General features: G+C 52.7%; 6 protein-coding genes across 6 annotated transcripts; 3 read left to right on the top strand and 3 right to left on the bottom strand.

Moving 5' to 3' along the window:
• Positions 1-70: 70 nt before the first annotated feature.
• J4E90_004350 (uncharacterized protein) lies at positions 71-1,426 on the bottom strand (the record flags this gene model as incomplete). Its single annotated transcript, XM_051433915.1, has 1 exon — positions 71-1,426. One exon carries the CDS (start codon positions 1,424-1,426, stop codon positions 71-73), a length of 1,356 nt encoding a protein of 451 aa, XP_051292433.1.
• Positions 1,427-3,622: 2,196 nt separating this feature from the next.
• On the top strand, positions 3,623-4,678 carry J4E90_004349 (uncharacterized protein; the record flags this gene model as incomplete). The annotated part of the gene is made up of 1 exon (XM_051433914.1): positions 3,623-4,678. The coding sequence occupies one exon, from the start codon at positions 3,623-3,625 to the stop codon at positions 4,676-4,678; it is 1,056 nt and encodes a 351-aa protein (XP_051292432.1).
• A 344-nt stretch (positions 4,679-5,022) lies between these two features.
• Positions 5,023-5,406, top strand: J4E90_004348 (uncharacterized protein; the record flags this gene model as incomplete). Its single annotated transcript, XM_051433913.1, has 2 exons — positions 5,023-5,225; positions 5,280-5,406. The coding sequence occupies 2 exons, from the start codon at positions 5,023-5,025 to the stop codon at positions 5,404-5,406; spliced, it is 330 nt and encodes a 109-aa protein (XP_051292431.1).
• Positions 5,407-8,783: 3,377 nt separating this feature from the next.
• J4E90_004347 (uncharacterized protein) lies at positions 8,784-9,512 on the bottom strand (the record flags this gene model as incomplete). Its single annotated transcript, XM_051433912.1, has 1 exon — positions 8,784-9,512. The coding sequence occupies one exon, from the start codon at positions 9,510-9,512 to the stop codon at positions 8,784-8,786; it is 729 nt and encodes a 242-aa protein (XP_051292430.1).
• A 756-nt stretch (positions 9,513-10,268) lies between these two features.
• On the bottom strand, positions 10,269-12,223 carry J4E90_004346 (uncharacterized protein; the record flags this gene model as incomplete). The annotated part of the gene is made up of 5 exons (XM_051433911.1): positions 10,269-10,504; positions 10,554-10,818; positions 10,866-12,047; positions 12,099-12,130; positions 12,199-12,223. The coding sequence occupies 5 exons, from the start codon at positions 12,221-12,223 to the stop codon at positions 10,269-10,271; spliced, it is 1,740 nt and encodes a 579-aa protein (XP_051292429.1).
• Positions 12,224-12,547: 324 nt separating this feature from the next.
• Positions 12,548-13,826, top strand: J4E90_004345 (uncharacterized protein; the record flags this gene model as incomplete). Its single annotated transcript, XM_051433910.1, has 2 exons — positions 12,548-12,639; positions 12,695-13,826. The coding sequence occupies 2 exons, from the start codon at positions 12,548-12,550 to the stop codon at positions 13,824-13,826; spliced, it is 1,224 nt and encodes a 407-aa protein (XP_051292428.1).
• Between the last annotated feature and the right edge of the window lie 1,852 nt (positions 13,827-15,678).

The following is a 15,678-nucleotide window of genomic DNA, read 5'->3' as shown; positions in this document are numbered from 1 at the left end:
GCTATCACCGTATCGGCGAACAATTTGACCCTACGTCACGATAGCTCCTTACTGCTCATCCACACCTAGCCTACGCTGATGAATGTAACCTCTCGAACTCCTCCACAATCTCCTCCGCAAGAAAGATATCCGCTCCATTCGTGAAACCACTAACCAGGAATTGCCATAACCGGCGCGCGAGAATCAATGGTGGAGAGTATGCCTCTTTCAGGAAGCCCTCGTCCACAACACCTTCAAAAGTACGCTTAGCCTCCAACAATGCCGCATCCTCGGGTTCGGCCAGCGTGTCGCCCTCCTCGCCTTCGCTGCCCATATTGCCACTCCATAGGAAGAACGGGGCGCACGTGCTCATGAAAGCCGGCGCGAATAGCGCGAAATCCCAGCCTACGATTCCAGTGATCGCTATTTCTGACTCCGTAGTGACAGAGGCGAGAAGATTGCGTACATTGAAGTCGCCATGGTAGAAGTGGAACGGTGAAGAATCCGGAATGAGGCCGGACTCATGTAATGTCTCAATCACTTTGACGATCCTAACCCAGACTTCTTTACCACCAGGCTGTTTCGTAGGAGTCGAATATGCACGCTGGCGAGCACAGAGATCGAGCAAGAAGTCTTTTGTGCTTTGCGGCCCTGAACGTGCGACGTTGAAGGTCACTTGGCCAGTGGTATGTTTAATTCTGGGAATAAGTATCGGCTCCGTGGTGACGAAATCGTTCTTGAGATCGTAAGTAGTGTTGCGGATACCGATGAGACCAGGGCACTTGTTCCGTATCTTCCTTATATCCAGAAGGACGGCGGAGATGGCTCGCACGGCACTGAGTCGCTGGGCTTGGTTCAACGTTGGCCAGAGGGCGTCCAGGCGTTGGCCAGGCAGCCGCTTTTGGAGCATGTATGATCGACCTAGCGCGTTATCTGCGGTCGCATCAAATACGACAATCTTGGGGACTGGATGTTCGAGCTTCAGGCCCAGATACGCTAGCATGACAGCTTGATGGTGCATGCATTGATCAGGATTGTGTGGTAAGCGAAGAACAAGACGCTTTCGCTTGTTTTGACGTGTCGGTCGGCCTGTTAGACATGGCTGAAGTAGTTCGAGAATTCTCTGAGTAGTGTACCATGGCGCTTTAGGACGTATCTTGCACAGTGTGACACTGAGGAAGCGGTTGTTTTCTCCGTCTTGCATGCGTTCGATCTTTACGTCTCGGGCGCAGTAACCAGGGAAAAGATCGAGGATGAGCTGTGCAGCTTTGTGCTTAAGAGTTTCGAAAGGCTCATATCCAGGTCCGCGTTCGACTTCTGGTGGTAGCGGGGCATCTTTCCGCGGGTGTTCTTCGATGTCTTCATCATCGCTAATGACGGACGCCGCATCAGCTTCAGTCTGGTCGCCTATGGCGTGCTTATCGGTCAAGGATTCGGCAGGCGCCATCTTTTCCACTTGATGGAGGCGTGTCGATAGTCAATCCGGTCAATCTCGACTCGCGCACCGCGAGTATTGACAGGGAGGGATAGTGTTCTTAGATGTTGAGTAAAGCTCTAGTTGGCATACATTCTCAATAAAATAAGTACTGGTTTCTTTGTTCTGGTTTACATGGTGTGAGACCTGGACTCTCTGTTTGTCGCACATGCAAAGACTTTACAGTCATCTAGACACCGTGAAGAAGGCGGTCTTGCTGATGTCTCGTAGCCGTGGTCGTTGTCTCAATCATCTGAAGACATGGACTCCAAAGCTCACATTACTGCCTGCCGTACGTCGTCCATACTGGGCTGATATTACGCGTTTCCGCTTGGACTCCAAATATCGCACGTTCGAGTTCAGGGCTATGGAAGAATTAGACCTCGATACTTGTGTGCCCAAGTTTCCATACGGCATCGTGGTGTCTCCGGAATCGTCTGCCACCGAGAGTTTGGGCTATGACGACTGCCAAGACGCTAGACGTCATCTGCGCTTCGGGCCATGTCTCCCGAGATCTCAACACCAACAATCTTCATTCAGGAGTTGAGATTCAATATACCGAATGTTCTTCATCGTCAACTTATCGGCCGCTTATAAACTTTGTTGATGTCTTCAAATCGGTACCCACAACTCAGCGCCACGCTTCTCATACCCCCGGACGCAGCGCTGCCTTGAAGTGCCACGCTAAATCGCGTCATGGGGCAGTCGTGGCGCCGTCGAACTCACGCTTCCAATGATTTCGTCAAGCTACATATGACCTGCTGTTGAGCGACTGTGAATGAATCTTGCACGGTCACTCGAACCGCAGGCGTGACTTCAGCGCAATGTTGGGCTTCCTTACCGGTAAGCAAAGTACACAGTGCCTCAGATCCTTGCTATTTGCGCGAAGCAACTCACATCCACTTCCACAAGCATACTCTGGAGAGCTGATTTATAATGTCACCGAATAAGCTTACTGTGTCTATGGGGACAAGTGCGCTCGAGGCGCTGGATGAGGCGTTGTATGGCTCCGAACATGGTTTCGGAGAACGAACACTACCCCTGGAGATGAGGTCTCGCACTTCCGGATTCTCCATTAAACTGCCACTTATCTGTCGATACGAAGACAACAAACCAACACTCTTACTCGACAAAGTGACGAAACATGTATGGGATCTCCTTTGCGGTCATGTCGAAGAGGAGCGCATCATCAAGATCAAACTGGATGACGGCGCCGAGATCTATGACGCAAGGCTCTCGATACCAGGCCGCGAACCGCTTGAACGTAAAAGGGCCGAAGTAAATCTTCGGTGGCAAGAGTACGACGAAGCGAAGCATGTGCTGAAAAAAGGTATTGAGTGGATAAAGGAGAAACTTGCATGATGAGAAAGAACCTCTCCGCGCTAATAAGACTGCAGTGTCTTTTCTTGAGATCTGCGATTACTTCAATTGGTCCCTGATATGCCAACTTATTATGATGCAACTTCCTGTCACACGATCTTGTGCATGACAACCCCGGCCTTTTCTGAGAGATATAACAACCGGTAGCATTAGGCCAAGCGCATGAGACAATGGCATGAGGTGGGTTGTATGTTGAAGAAAGCGCGCGTGGTCAGCTTGGCGGTCAACGCAAAGGGAGATATCTGAGATGTTGACATAACAATACGACCAGGTCTAGAAGCATAGAAAGATTCGAACCGATTCTAAATCCCGACACGTCAACGGGAGCTAGGTTAGCGCTGCGTAAAACGCCTTCCTCCTTGAGCTTTCCACGTGTCGCGGCAGATCGATGATACACGTTCCGGGACTGGCCCCAGATTGACGTCTTCACCGCGAGCCTCGTCCGAGAGTTTTGCAGTCTTGTCGCCTCAGACCCATACCCTTATCGGACCGGTGAGGGCGGGTTTAACGGATATGCTGTGCACGCACCGCTTGAGGCTCAAAAACGTCGTCAAAGTGGGTCCGATGCCGTCGGCGTAGATCGGCGAAAGAGCAAAACACTAGGATAACGAAACGGCAACCTCATACCGTCTCTTGATGTATTACAAATGCCGGAAAACTTCTAGAAAATGTGTATAGGTATAAGACTGACGAGAGGTAGTTGTAAATTCGGCATCCCATCAAACATCTCTAACATCTCTCACAACAATTCATCACTCTCCCTCCACTCAGTAACGTCACCAAACAATCATGTCTTCCTCACCAGACTTCAAGGGATGGGTCGCCCATGACCCCTCTGCCGCCGATGGCAACATGCAATGGGGTGACTACACCCCCAAGAAGTTCGAGTCTACCGACATCGAGATGGAGATCAGCCACTGCGGTGTCTGCGGCTCCGACATCCACACACTCCGCTCCGGATGGGGCCCCTCAGACTACCCCCTCGTCGTCGGTCACGAGATCATCGGAAAGGTCACCCGCGTAGGAGACGATGTCAAGGACCTCAAGGTCGGTGACCGCGTTGGTGTTGGTGCTCAGAGCGACTGCTGCGAGGGCTGCAGGCCCTGCAAGACCAAGCAGGAGAGCAACTGCAACAACTTCGTCATGACCTACAACGCCAAGTACAGCACTGGCGACAAGGCCATGGGTGGTTACGCTAAGAACTGGCGCGGACCTGCCGCCTTCGCCATCCCCATTCCTGAGGGTCTTCCTTCAGAGTTCGCCGCTCCCCTCATGTGCGGTGGTGTAACTGTCTACAACCCTCTCGTCTCATACGGTGCCGGCCCAGGAAAGCGCGTCGGTGTCGTTGGTATTGGTGGTCTCGGTCACTTCGCCCTCCTCTTCGCGAAGGCTCTCGGATGCGACGAGGTTGTCGCCATCTCCCGTTCCTCCAGCAAGAAGGCCGACGCTCTCGAGCTCGGTGCTGACAAGTTCATCGCTACCGGCGAGGACCCCGACTGGATGAACAAGAACGCCGCCGGCCTCGACATCATCATCTCCACCATCTCCGGTGGCTTCCCTCTCGACCAGTACCTCAACCTCCTCGACGTCAACGGTACTTTCGTTCAGCTCGGTGCCCCCGACGACCCATTGCCCTCTTTCTCCCCCATGGGCCTCATCTTCAAGAACTTGAAGATCGCTGGTAGCTTGATCGGTACCAGGCAACACATCCGCGACATGTTGGAGTTGGCCAAGAAGACCAACCTCAAGGCTTGGGTTCAGGTCAGGCCTATGTCTGAGGCCAACGATGTCATCGTTGACTTCGAGAAGGGCCTTCCCAGGTACCGCTACGTGCTCAAGAACTAGGAGTTTATGATTAGATGAGACGATACCCTTTAGTTGTAGTTTGTGTAGTATAGACGAATTGAGCCTTTAGCTTCTCACCACTCTGCCATAGTTACAAGACCGGTGAGACAAACTGCACGTGATGGGCCTTCTTTGTTCACATTCCCTGTTGATTAGTAGCTAACAAACGCTGCGCAATTATAAGAGCGACACATCATTTGCGAGGCTCATTACCCTGCCACAGAAACCGCTCACGGGAACCGATATCCAATCTGCTTGCCATTACGCTTTCGATCTTCTGCTGCTCAGATATTCAGGGATACAGGAACCGTTATCTGTCCCACGAATCCAAATTCGAAACCTTCATGGACTGGGCAAATTACCCCAAAGCAAGCGACATTGGTACTGCGCCGTCAGCGAACAGCGTAACATTCGCAGTTCAAGTTGTCAAGCAAACTAACTACGGTCCACTGGATAGCAAGAGATACTTTGTTGCCGGTTCCGATGGCACATTCGCTGAGGTGACTGAGCAATGGCTCATTGATGCGGACTTCGAGAAGCTGAACACGTCAGCGCAGCGAAGATAATGGAATGAGAAAAGATGTGACTAATAACACTGTAGGTACAAGAACTTCAAGTGCGCGGCTCACAACAAGTTCTTCGAAGTCAACGTCTACCAGAAGAACCCAGTCAATGCGCACACTTGGCGTACCAACATCGCGAGACCTGCGGCTCAGATTGATCTTTAAAGTACTGCAGCTGTCAGAGAGACCACTGTAAAGTGTGACAAAGCGAGAATGTTGATCGTTTAATGTAGCGATCAGTAGCCGAGTGCAATACATGAAAGCCTTCGTTGCAAGACTACGGCCCTCCAACAGACTTCGCACTGACAACGCTAAGCTCAAAGACCGCAAGATCACTCCTCCAACTCCCAAACAGGCTTGTGCACCCGCAACCGATCAAGGAAACACCTAACCCACATCTCCACCTCATCCAAACGTTCCTCCCAGCTCATTTCCTCCAACAAATACCCATAATCTTGATCCCGGCACATACACGAACCGAAGCGAGAGTTGAGTCTGCACTGCTTTCGATCCAAATAACACTCCTTCGTTCTGTGAACCTCAACTACGGCCCGGATGTAGGTGGTCTCTAGATATTCACACTTTTCTGAAATGTATACCATGGCCTGGATGAGAGCTTCCGTGGATTTTGGCGCAACGCCGCGAAGGCCACAGCGCTTTCGTGAACTCCAAGTCACGGAGCCTTGGAGGTAAGGTTGTATCCGAAACTGGGTGAGAAAGGGACAATGATCTGCGATGTAGCGTACAGAGTGTGCTTGGCGGACTAGTATGGAGCGGGGTGAGACCTTGGCCATGCGATGAGGGTTATCGGTGGAATATGTATGACCACAGTCCTCAGTAAGGGTGATTTTGGTCAAATTGGCGAATTGCTCATCCTTGAGGTGCATGCGATAGAAGCCCCTAAAACGTCAGCCTCTGACACTAGTGATATGCGTATTATCGCAAGCTTACTTTGGTCGATCGTTGCCATACCTATGTCCTTGTTGTGGGACACTGAAATGAACAGCCTTGCTGCTAACTTGGAAACCGAACACTACGTCGATGCTCTGGAAAATCGTATCCCAAAGTTCGCGTCGAATGCCTGTAGAGACGAATAGAAGTCCGGACCGCCAACTGAATAGCTGCACAGCTTTAGTGACGTACGGGTTGCTCTCGTGTCATTTACCTCTTCCACGCAATTCCACCTTGATTGTCTTGGTGAATGAGTGGTCGCATATTTGACATCATAAAAACCCTCTGGGAACAAATCCCACCTTGGGAAGAGGACATGTTGTATGGTCGTGCGTACAAACATTCCACCTTGGTTCGTGGAAAGAAGCTCCCATTGTTTGCCAGCGACAGGGAAGCCGAGCCATCCATATATCTCTTGACGAATTTCTAACGGAAGTTGCTCGAACGGGGACAAGGGTGGACGAGTATATGCGCGGTTAGTGCCTTGTGTGCGTCTAGACGGTACGGCCATGTCTTCGACAGCATCGAGATATCTTCGGATCGGCACGATGGGGTAGTCTGTATCCATACGGGTGGTCATTCCCATGAATCTGAGCTCTCGGTTGAGCACGTAAGCTTAGAACTGGTGGGAGTGGGAACTTTGCGGGCCTGGTAGCCCAAGCGGCGGATATGCCCAGACAAGTGTACCTGAATTGGAGTGAGCTCCGTGCGTCAGTGGCGGCAGCTTGAACGCGCCCAACAACCCGAAAGAATCATCTGGGAGCTCACTAGCATGTCTAAAGGAGCTGTGCTAATGTATGTGTTTCACTGCGGTTGAGAATTTTCCAGATTTAAGACGAGTTCGTATCGCAATGAGTATAACACCCATTGCGATACCCTGAGTCTACGCTGTGCCATCTCATCAAAGCATCGCTGTATCCCAAATCGGCCGCTCGGTTCTTAGCAAGTGCAGTGTACGCTTAGCCCACGCTTTCACAGCCTCTTTTCTCAACCAGGGCGAAGTTTCCTTGAGAGCCACTTCATGCCATACCGCTCCATGCACATAGGGCCAACGATCTTTAGTGTTCATACCGAGTACATAAGATATCGCCCTCGGCATCTTAATGACTTTGAGAAATTTGCACTCCGCACTCATGTACGTCAAAGCCTTTACCAGGGGTCGAACAGCTCTTACCGCAACGATTGACTTTCGGTCCCAGAAACTGGGTCCCAAATCTCCAAAACAACCAGGAAGATGGGGTGTCATCTCGAAAGTGAAAAGTTGCGAGCAGTGCTGGGCGTTGAAGCGGACGGATAGAGCTTGTTTTGCTCGTATTTGGGGTCGAGTTCCCGAGCAAGAGTAGCCGACATCGATAGTCAGGACTACCTTTGTAAGATTTCGGAAATCGTCGATGGGCATACGCATTCGGTTGTATTCCCTGTGGATGTTAGGTATGAAGATGAATTGTCGCTGGGAAAAGAATAGAGCCTGCTTACCTCGGCGCGTCGGCGCTCCAGTTCCATGCACCTTTATAAGGCCTGCTCAAATGGATAGGCGCGTCGCTGAGGTGAAAACCAAAGGCTACCTCCACTTTCGAGAACATTATATTGATCATTTCGGCTCGAAATCGTCTTATTCACAAAGAGAAGCGCAGTTTCTATTTTGTGGTGTTCGGTAAATCGCTAGAAGGCGATTAGAATACACTCGTTCGTCAATGTACCTTGGGGCACTTACTATATCGCAAATCTTGACATCTTTCAGCAAAGGATGATGTTGATAGCTAATATTGAACCCGGTATCAAGCCGGGTATCAGATAGCGCGGTATGCCACTCACGAAACTCGTAGCGTGTGACTGTGGCCTTGAACCAACGGAACTCATCCGAACCCTTGCCCTTGAACGCGTAAGATACTCGGATACATCTGTCTGCTTGGCAGTGGATCGGATATCCAAGTAGCTCATATACGATTTCGCGGATCTCAAGGGGCAAAAGCTCGAAGGGTGATAGTTGGGAGGCAGAGATACCCGGAGCGGCGGAAGTTGCTTGCTTCGTCTTGAGTTTTTTTATGTCCTCATTACCGTTCGTAGATACTTGAATGGGCAGGCCATGAGTATGTTTATTCATACCGCCAGCCAGGTGTGATGATCGGTGTCAATTGGATGGTTTTGTGTATGAGTGAACTCGGAAGTAGCCGCAATATAACGAGGAACTGGACCGATACTCGTTGTATAAGCCCATGTATCCACTCCTAGGCAGCCAGACTCGAAGCACGGACTACTTTGATTCATTGTATCACCGCCCTAAAAGCTCTCTGTAATCCCAGCCTTAATACCCTCCAACTTCACTGTCAGCTCTTTCCAAACCCTCTCTTGATCCCTCTTCCCCTCCTCACTCCGCACGTACGGGCTCGGTTCAGTAATCTCACAATCAAGGAGATATTTCCCATGCGTCTCAACACCCGATATACCAGCATGCGTGAGGGTTCTTGACCCGACTTCCGTTTTCCGCGCAAGCAGTAAGCGTGCAATCGCGAGGGCAATCCCATTTTCGCGACCGAATTCGCTTTCAAAGGATTAGCATAAGACAGAAAACAAAGAGAGTTACGATAGACCTACGAGTGGCAGAAGCCAGGGTTGACAAGGTTAACGGTGACTGGGATTTGCGATTCGGGGTATCGCTCGCAGAACGCGCGGACAAAGAGTACCTCAAGTAGCTTGCTGACTTGATACCGGTTATTTAGGCTAACCTCCTTCCCATTAACGACCTTCTCGTTCAGTCTCTCGAAGAGCTTGCCCTCAGGTGCTTTCCTCTCGTCGAAAGTCGCCCATTCGTGGACCTCAGAGCTCACAATAGTAAGCGTGGGTCTGGTGTTGAACTTGCTCGCCGTTTCTTTAAGCTTGGGTAACAATGCAAAAGCCAGCAGGAAGGTGGAAACGACGTTCACGGTGATGGTAGACTCGTCTTGCTCGAAAACTTCCCACGCGGCGCGGGTTACGCCAGCGTTGAGAACTGCGATGTCCACTCGTTCCAGCTCTTTGCTCGCTTTCTGGGCGAAATCGAGAACGGATTTGTAGGATGACATGTCGAGTTGCATGACTTTGACTACATTGCTGCGGCCTGTGGTTGATTCGATGTCTTTGCGTGCCGCCTCGCCTTTCTCGATGGAGCGCACGGCGAGGATGACGGTGGAGGCGTTGAGCTGGGTAAAGTGACGTGCGGCTTCCTTCCCAAGACCGACATTGGAGCCAGTAACGATGACAGTCTTGCCAGTCAGGTCGCCGGTGGGCTTGGGTGGCGTAACAAACAGTTGGGAGTAGAAGAAACGCCTGATGCTGGCCATGATGGTTGTTGGGCTACGAGCCTGGGAGGTATTGGTCGGAATAGGTAATGAAGTTTTTTGATGTTGAGGGCGCTCCTGCGCTTTTAACGTCGAGATATCACGGTGGGCTTGAAGGTCGCGCTTGACTAGGGCAAGCGCGCACCTTGACGGCACGCGGGGGTTCGCCTTCAATCTCTCCGTCCCGCACCGAGAGGGTATATTCTTGGGATATGATATCACCGAGTTCCAGACCTTCCTGGGCAGCATCCTTGAGACTCACGCCAAAACAAGCTACAGTGGAGTGCGACGAACCACATAGGACCGCGACGGACCAAACGATTCTCTCATCTTCAGTAGCGTCGGGCTTAGCGACGGCAGCTACGGCATTAACACGGAATTAGCTTCTCGTCATCATCCCACGGGCTGTCCAACAGTACCGCAGTGGCGGGTTAAGGCCACCACTTTCTTGTCGGTATACAGTGTTCACAATGCATATTCATCGAGTACAATAGCAATGCGATGTGATATCTAGGCAAGGGTACTTTGAGCGCAATCTGGCGCTCTAGCCTAGGTATTCAAGATACGATCACATCCACGTACATCCTCGTACATCCTCGTACCATCTCAGCGATGGGCATGCTAACATCCCCTGGAACCAAATTAGTGTACAAATGCTGAGCTTCACTCTCCCTTTTTGGTACTCCTCAACGCGGCAATAATGGCGTGCAACTGCACCAACCCGAAGAAGTCGAACGCGCAACTCAAACAATCTCATATCTACCAGGCATCAACGTCAAAGCCCTCCTCAGAGAACTCTGTGGCGACAACGGTTCTCCGAGAGAACTGACGACCGGCAAGCGCCTTGATAGCCTTCTGCGCAGACTCTGTATCCTTGTACTTGATGTAGATCTTGCCAACACCGAGGTTGACGCGGGCACCGGCGGGGCGGGGAATCTTGGTCTCGATGATGGGTCCGTACTTGCCGCACTCCTCTTCGATGTCTTCCTTGATTTCTGATTGTTGTTAGAACTGTAGAATTTGACGTAATGTCGCTGAGCTTACCTTCGTATTCATCATCGTTGAGCAGCTCGTCCGAGGTGACCATGTTCATCAGGCAGATGACACGGCTGTGCTCGTGGTTCTCAGCAGCGCTGGCTCCTGCCAACATTGAGATGGCACCAACTCCACCGTCGAGACCAGTCGTCTGCTGAAGTCCGACAGTTGCGCGCGAAACCTTGAGGTTACCATCACCGAGTGGGATGTCGTTGAGACCTTCAATAACGGCGTCGATGACTCCGTTGTCAGCATACTCGCAGAATGCAATACCCTGGGCTGTGTTAGTTCAGTAGGATCAGTGGGTGGGAGTATGCCTACGCGGTGCTGGTCGGTGCCGGTGTCCTTGACCAAAGTGAAAGCCTTGAGCTTGCCCATGGTCTCGACGAGCTCTCGAATCTGCTCCTCCTCGATGTATGTGGGGATGTTGACGATGCTCAGCTTGTTGGGGCTGTCCTTGACAACAGAGGAAACCTCATCGCCAGGCGGGTATGCGTTTTCGTCGGCGGTGGGAGTAATGTAGTCCTTGGGACGGCGGATGGACAGACCCGACCTATCAGGTGCGCCTCCGTCATCGCGCATGGAAATGCCGTTCATAGCGAGCGCGAGGGTAGCGTCTTCGGCTGCCTTGAACTCCAATGCAGCGTATTCCTTGCTCGTAGCGATGTGGGCAGACAGGCAGGGGTCGTTGCCGGATACGACATTGAGACCGTTGAGCTGGTTGTTGAAGAAATCCATAATCTCTTGGGAAGTGCAGCCCTGGGGCAGGTTGTGGACATAGAGACGCTTCGATTGCTTCGCGCCGGATGTCGCAAGGGCAGCAGCGGTGGCGGTCCCTGCGGAGGGCGAAATGAAGGCGGCGAGTTTGGACGGGTCCATGGGCGCAGCGCGAGGAGCTCCCGGCAGCGGGAACATGCCCGACAGCTTGGCCTGCTCGGCGGTGATGTTCTCGTAACCTGCAGGCTTGATGTCCCATTGGGTCATGCGACGCTCGCGCTTCTGGATGTTTGTAAAAGTGGTGAGGTCGGGGGTAGCCTCGCGCGGCTTGTTGAATGGCGGAGACTCCTCTTTTTGCGCACGCATCCTATCACGTCCGCCGCCAAAGCCTCCGTCACGTCCTCCCCGTCCGCCTCTGCGCTCTTCGCCTCCAAATCGGTCGCCGCCCCTTTCATTGCGGTCTCCGCGTTCCCGTCGGTGGCCACGGTCGTCGTCGCGGTCGCGGTCGCCTCCTCGAGGTCGGTCGCGTCGGGAGTAGGAATCGCCCCAGGCACCGCGCTCGGCACCACGCTCTGCTCCACGCTCGCCCCGGTCATCGCGACGCTCACGGCGGGCGTATGTGTCTTCGCGCTCGCGCTCACGGTAGTCGCGGCTGGAAGAGTACGTGTCTACCTCGTAGTCGCGGCGGGAGCCTCCGCCGTGGCGTGGGGAGCGAGAACGACGGCGGCGCCTGTCGCCACCACGGTCGCCCCGTTCGCCGCGATCGCGATGGTCATCTCTCGAGGACTGTTCAGTCAGCGTACGCTCGCTTTTGTCGCGACGAGTGTCGGCACTCACGTAGTTGCGCGATCCGCTGGATCGGCCACCGTCTGCTTTTGTTAGTCTTGATTCTGGGAGCTGTGCACTAGTCAGTACGTGTACTGATAGACTCGCTTACCTCTGGAATAGCTATCGCCGTTCATGGTGGGCGGTTGTGGCTGCTGGGAGCTCTTGCGCCGTCGTGTGTTCAGCCGCGTAAGATGCTGCTGCTGTCGGGAGTGAGATGGCGGGAGAAGCTGCAATTAGCAGATCTGATCAAGAAACAGTGGATGAATCAGCAACTCGCAACAGTCCCGGCTCTAGGACGCGATGCTTGTGCGGTGGTTGCGGTTGCCGTCGCGGAAAACGTGTGAGAGAAAGTCGGGGCCTGCCTTAGCGCGCCGTTCCCTTGGCGCGGCTACCCCTGTCACCGAGGCCAGACCATGATGCATCATTCACTCCTGGCGCAAACCACGACTATAACGACAATGGCATTACGCGCCGCTGAATGGCACAAGTTGCCTACAAGCCTCACTGAGCTATGCATCAACACTACCTTGCGATGTGGGCAATCATTCAGGTATTTCCCCACGTCCCCAGTACTCGAGTCGCAACATTTCCTAACATGCGACCAGATGGCGCAAGTCAGCTGATGACGTGTGGTCAATGGCCCTTCATGGTCGCATACTGTCCCTCCGTCAGGATGCCGAATATCTCCATTATCGCGCCACATACCCGCCTGTCACCACCGCTCTCCCTACGCCACCTCCTTCCAAAGCTCCCTCGGTCGCCCCCGAAGAAGACGATACCGCTGCTCTTATCAAGCACTACTTCAACCTCGCGCCCAACCTCGGTCAGCTGTACGAACAATGGGCAGCCTCCGACGCCAACTTCAAGAAGCGCGCACCCAAATTCACCGGCATAAGGATTCTCCGCCAGGATGCCTGGGAAGCTCTCATCGGCTTCATCTGCAGTAGCAACAATAACATCAGTCGCATATCGGGCATGGTGCACAATCTTTGCTTGCACTACGGACCGCATATAGGCACCATCGACGACATACCCTACCACGATTTCCCCACACCCGATGCCCTTTCGGGCCCCGACGTCGAAGCGCATCTCATGAAGCTTGGTTTTGGATATCGCGCGAAGTACATTGCAAAGACTGCGCGAATGGTCTCCGAGGACAAGGGAATGAAGTGGTTGGAAGACCTGAGCAATCCAGAGTGTCCGCAATTTGGTGTAGAGGAGAAACCCGCTGGAGAGATGCTCGAAGGTGGTCGACAAGGATATCGCCAAGCACATGAGGAGCTTCTTGCCCTCCACGGTGTCGGTCCAAAGGTCGCTGACTGTGTGTGCCTCTTCGGGCTCGGCTGGTCCGAGTCTGTACCCGTCGACACGCACGTCTGGCAAATTGCACAGAAGGACTACAGGTTCGGCAAGGGCAAGCACAGCAGCTTGACCGCCGCCACATACGCTGCGATTGGAAACCTCTTCCGGAAGCTGTGGGGTAAAGAAGCTGGATGGGCGCATTCCGTCTTGTTCACGGCGGACCTGAAGGCCTTTTCGGATAGGGTTGTTCCAAAGGTCAAGGTGAAGGAAGAGGAGGTGACGATAAAGAAAGAGGAAGAGGACATCGTCTTGGCAGAAACTGTCAAAAAGGAGGTTGTCAAACGAAAGCGCATCAAGAAGGAGCCCGAAGAGGAGCAGCCAGTGGTCACAGTGAAACAAGAGGGCACACGCAGGAGCAAGCGACAACGAGCTTAGACCAGTGTATCAATCCACACGGAAATACTCTCACCTTCACGGCTGCCAGTCACCCTAGTGTCCCGTTCCACGCCTCTACCGCTCGAGTAAAAAAAACAGTCCTTGCTATCCAGATTGGCAGAGAAGAAGGTCAGAAACATACAACAGCGGGGATTCGCTTATGGTTTCCCTCTAAGCTACTAATCTGCCGGTCAATGGCTTGACTCATGAAGAGCAAACGGAATCTAGTATACTCCTTTACCTGTGGTCGCTTGTGAAAGAAGGAGTTCGTTGGGCATGATCTATTGCTCGCGTACGTATGGGCGTCTTTCGGCAAGCGCTACACGACTTGGCTCCGAACTGCTACAATACCCATGCAGCGTTTGCATAGTTCCAATGTCAAATGTGACACGATTGCGATCCATCATTAAGCGTAGTCACCAATGGCATTGGCCTTACTATTGGTTGTGCATGGAAGGCGGTTTTTTCTACCTAGGTAGCTTTGGGATCCTCTCTCGTGCGCAAGGACGGCCTGAACAGGTCTATCAACGCTCCATGTAAATCATTGGAAGTTGTTACAGAGGTTTCGACATGCGTATTGCGCGTAAGCATGGTCTGAATCCTTGCGCAATGGGTTTCCAAGACATGAAGTCAACGTCGCCAATAACCTGGGACCTGTTATTCGAAGTTGATACCTGGTACATGCACTACACGAACTATCTAGAGTGGCGCACCACGAGACGAACTTTGCTAAGCGTCATCGCCAAGCCTCAGCCCCAGGCAACTGCGTACAACCAAACCGTCAGCGCACACTTATTGAGGACCACACCCTCTCAACGTTGAGCTTGTCTCCGAAACTCGAGCGCCAGATGAATATCTCACAAACTCCCTACGCTTCAACGGTAGCTCAGCTTCGCGAGCAATGGAACAATCCCAGCGACATCCTCTCCATCCTCATGATAATCGGCGGTGACGTTGTGCACACCGCCCTTGCACAAGAAGCAGGACACTGGATCAGTCCTGTTTGCTTCTCCTTTGGCTGGGTAGCGTACTCCTTTGGCAACCTAGTCCGCATTCTTGGTGACGGTCGACTGCTACCGCCGCCAGACTACCCAGTTCTGGTGTTCAACGTGGAATCGACGTACGTACGCTGCAACAGGAATTGGATTCTAGGTCGTATAATGCGGGACAATGAGCTCTACATGAACACAGTCGAACAGCTAGACGGCAGAGCACTTCGAATCGCCATTTACCACGCCTTGCCGCGACGCGCCAGTCGATATACAATACACTCCAGATCGTGGGTAGCGTACGTCGCAGTGACGCTTTCACAGCTTGCTGTCGCAGCCATACCGTTCGGTCGCTATGGCGAGTGGGGCATACTGCTTGTCACTGGTATTGGGATCGTTGCTTCGGCGATGGCAGGGGCCTCAACCCAGTGGCGGCTTGAAAAACACCCATTGAGGCACAATACCACAAAGATACTGGCCCTGACTAGTGGGAATGGATCACGGGACATCATGATCATCCACGGGAAAGGCGAGGCGCTGGATTTGGAAGAGCTCGCTGCCAGCGAAAGCCCACGATCTGATCGGTTATGGCAGGCTGTCAAGGGATTGTCGACTCCCATGAGAGATGAGCACGGTGTTCAAAGGTATCATAGGAATGGTAACGAGATGCGCAGAGCGAAGATGATGCATGGGCTTCCTTTGGGGGTATGGATCACCCGCCTTGAGTCGTTTTGCCAAATCACTGTCTGGCTAGCCCTGCTGATCATGGTTGCTGGCTTAAAGTCGCATACCTGGTATTTGGTTCTAGTTGGAGTTTTGGGGATGCTACAAAACGCAATGCTCGCTGCTGCTGCCCGCAAACC

Source organism: Alternaria incomplexa (genome assembly GCF_024043165.1).
Source record: "Alternaria incomplexa strain BMP 0042 chromosome Unknown scaffold_5, whole genome shotgun sequence".
In the NCBI taxonomy this organism is placed as follows: domain Eukaryota; kingdom Fungi; phylum Ascomycota; class Dothideomycetes; order Pleosporales; family Pleosporaceae; genus Alternaria; species Alternaria incomplexa.
This window is presented reverse-complemented; position numbering and strand designations above follow the sequence as displayed.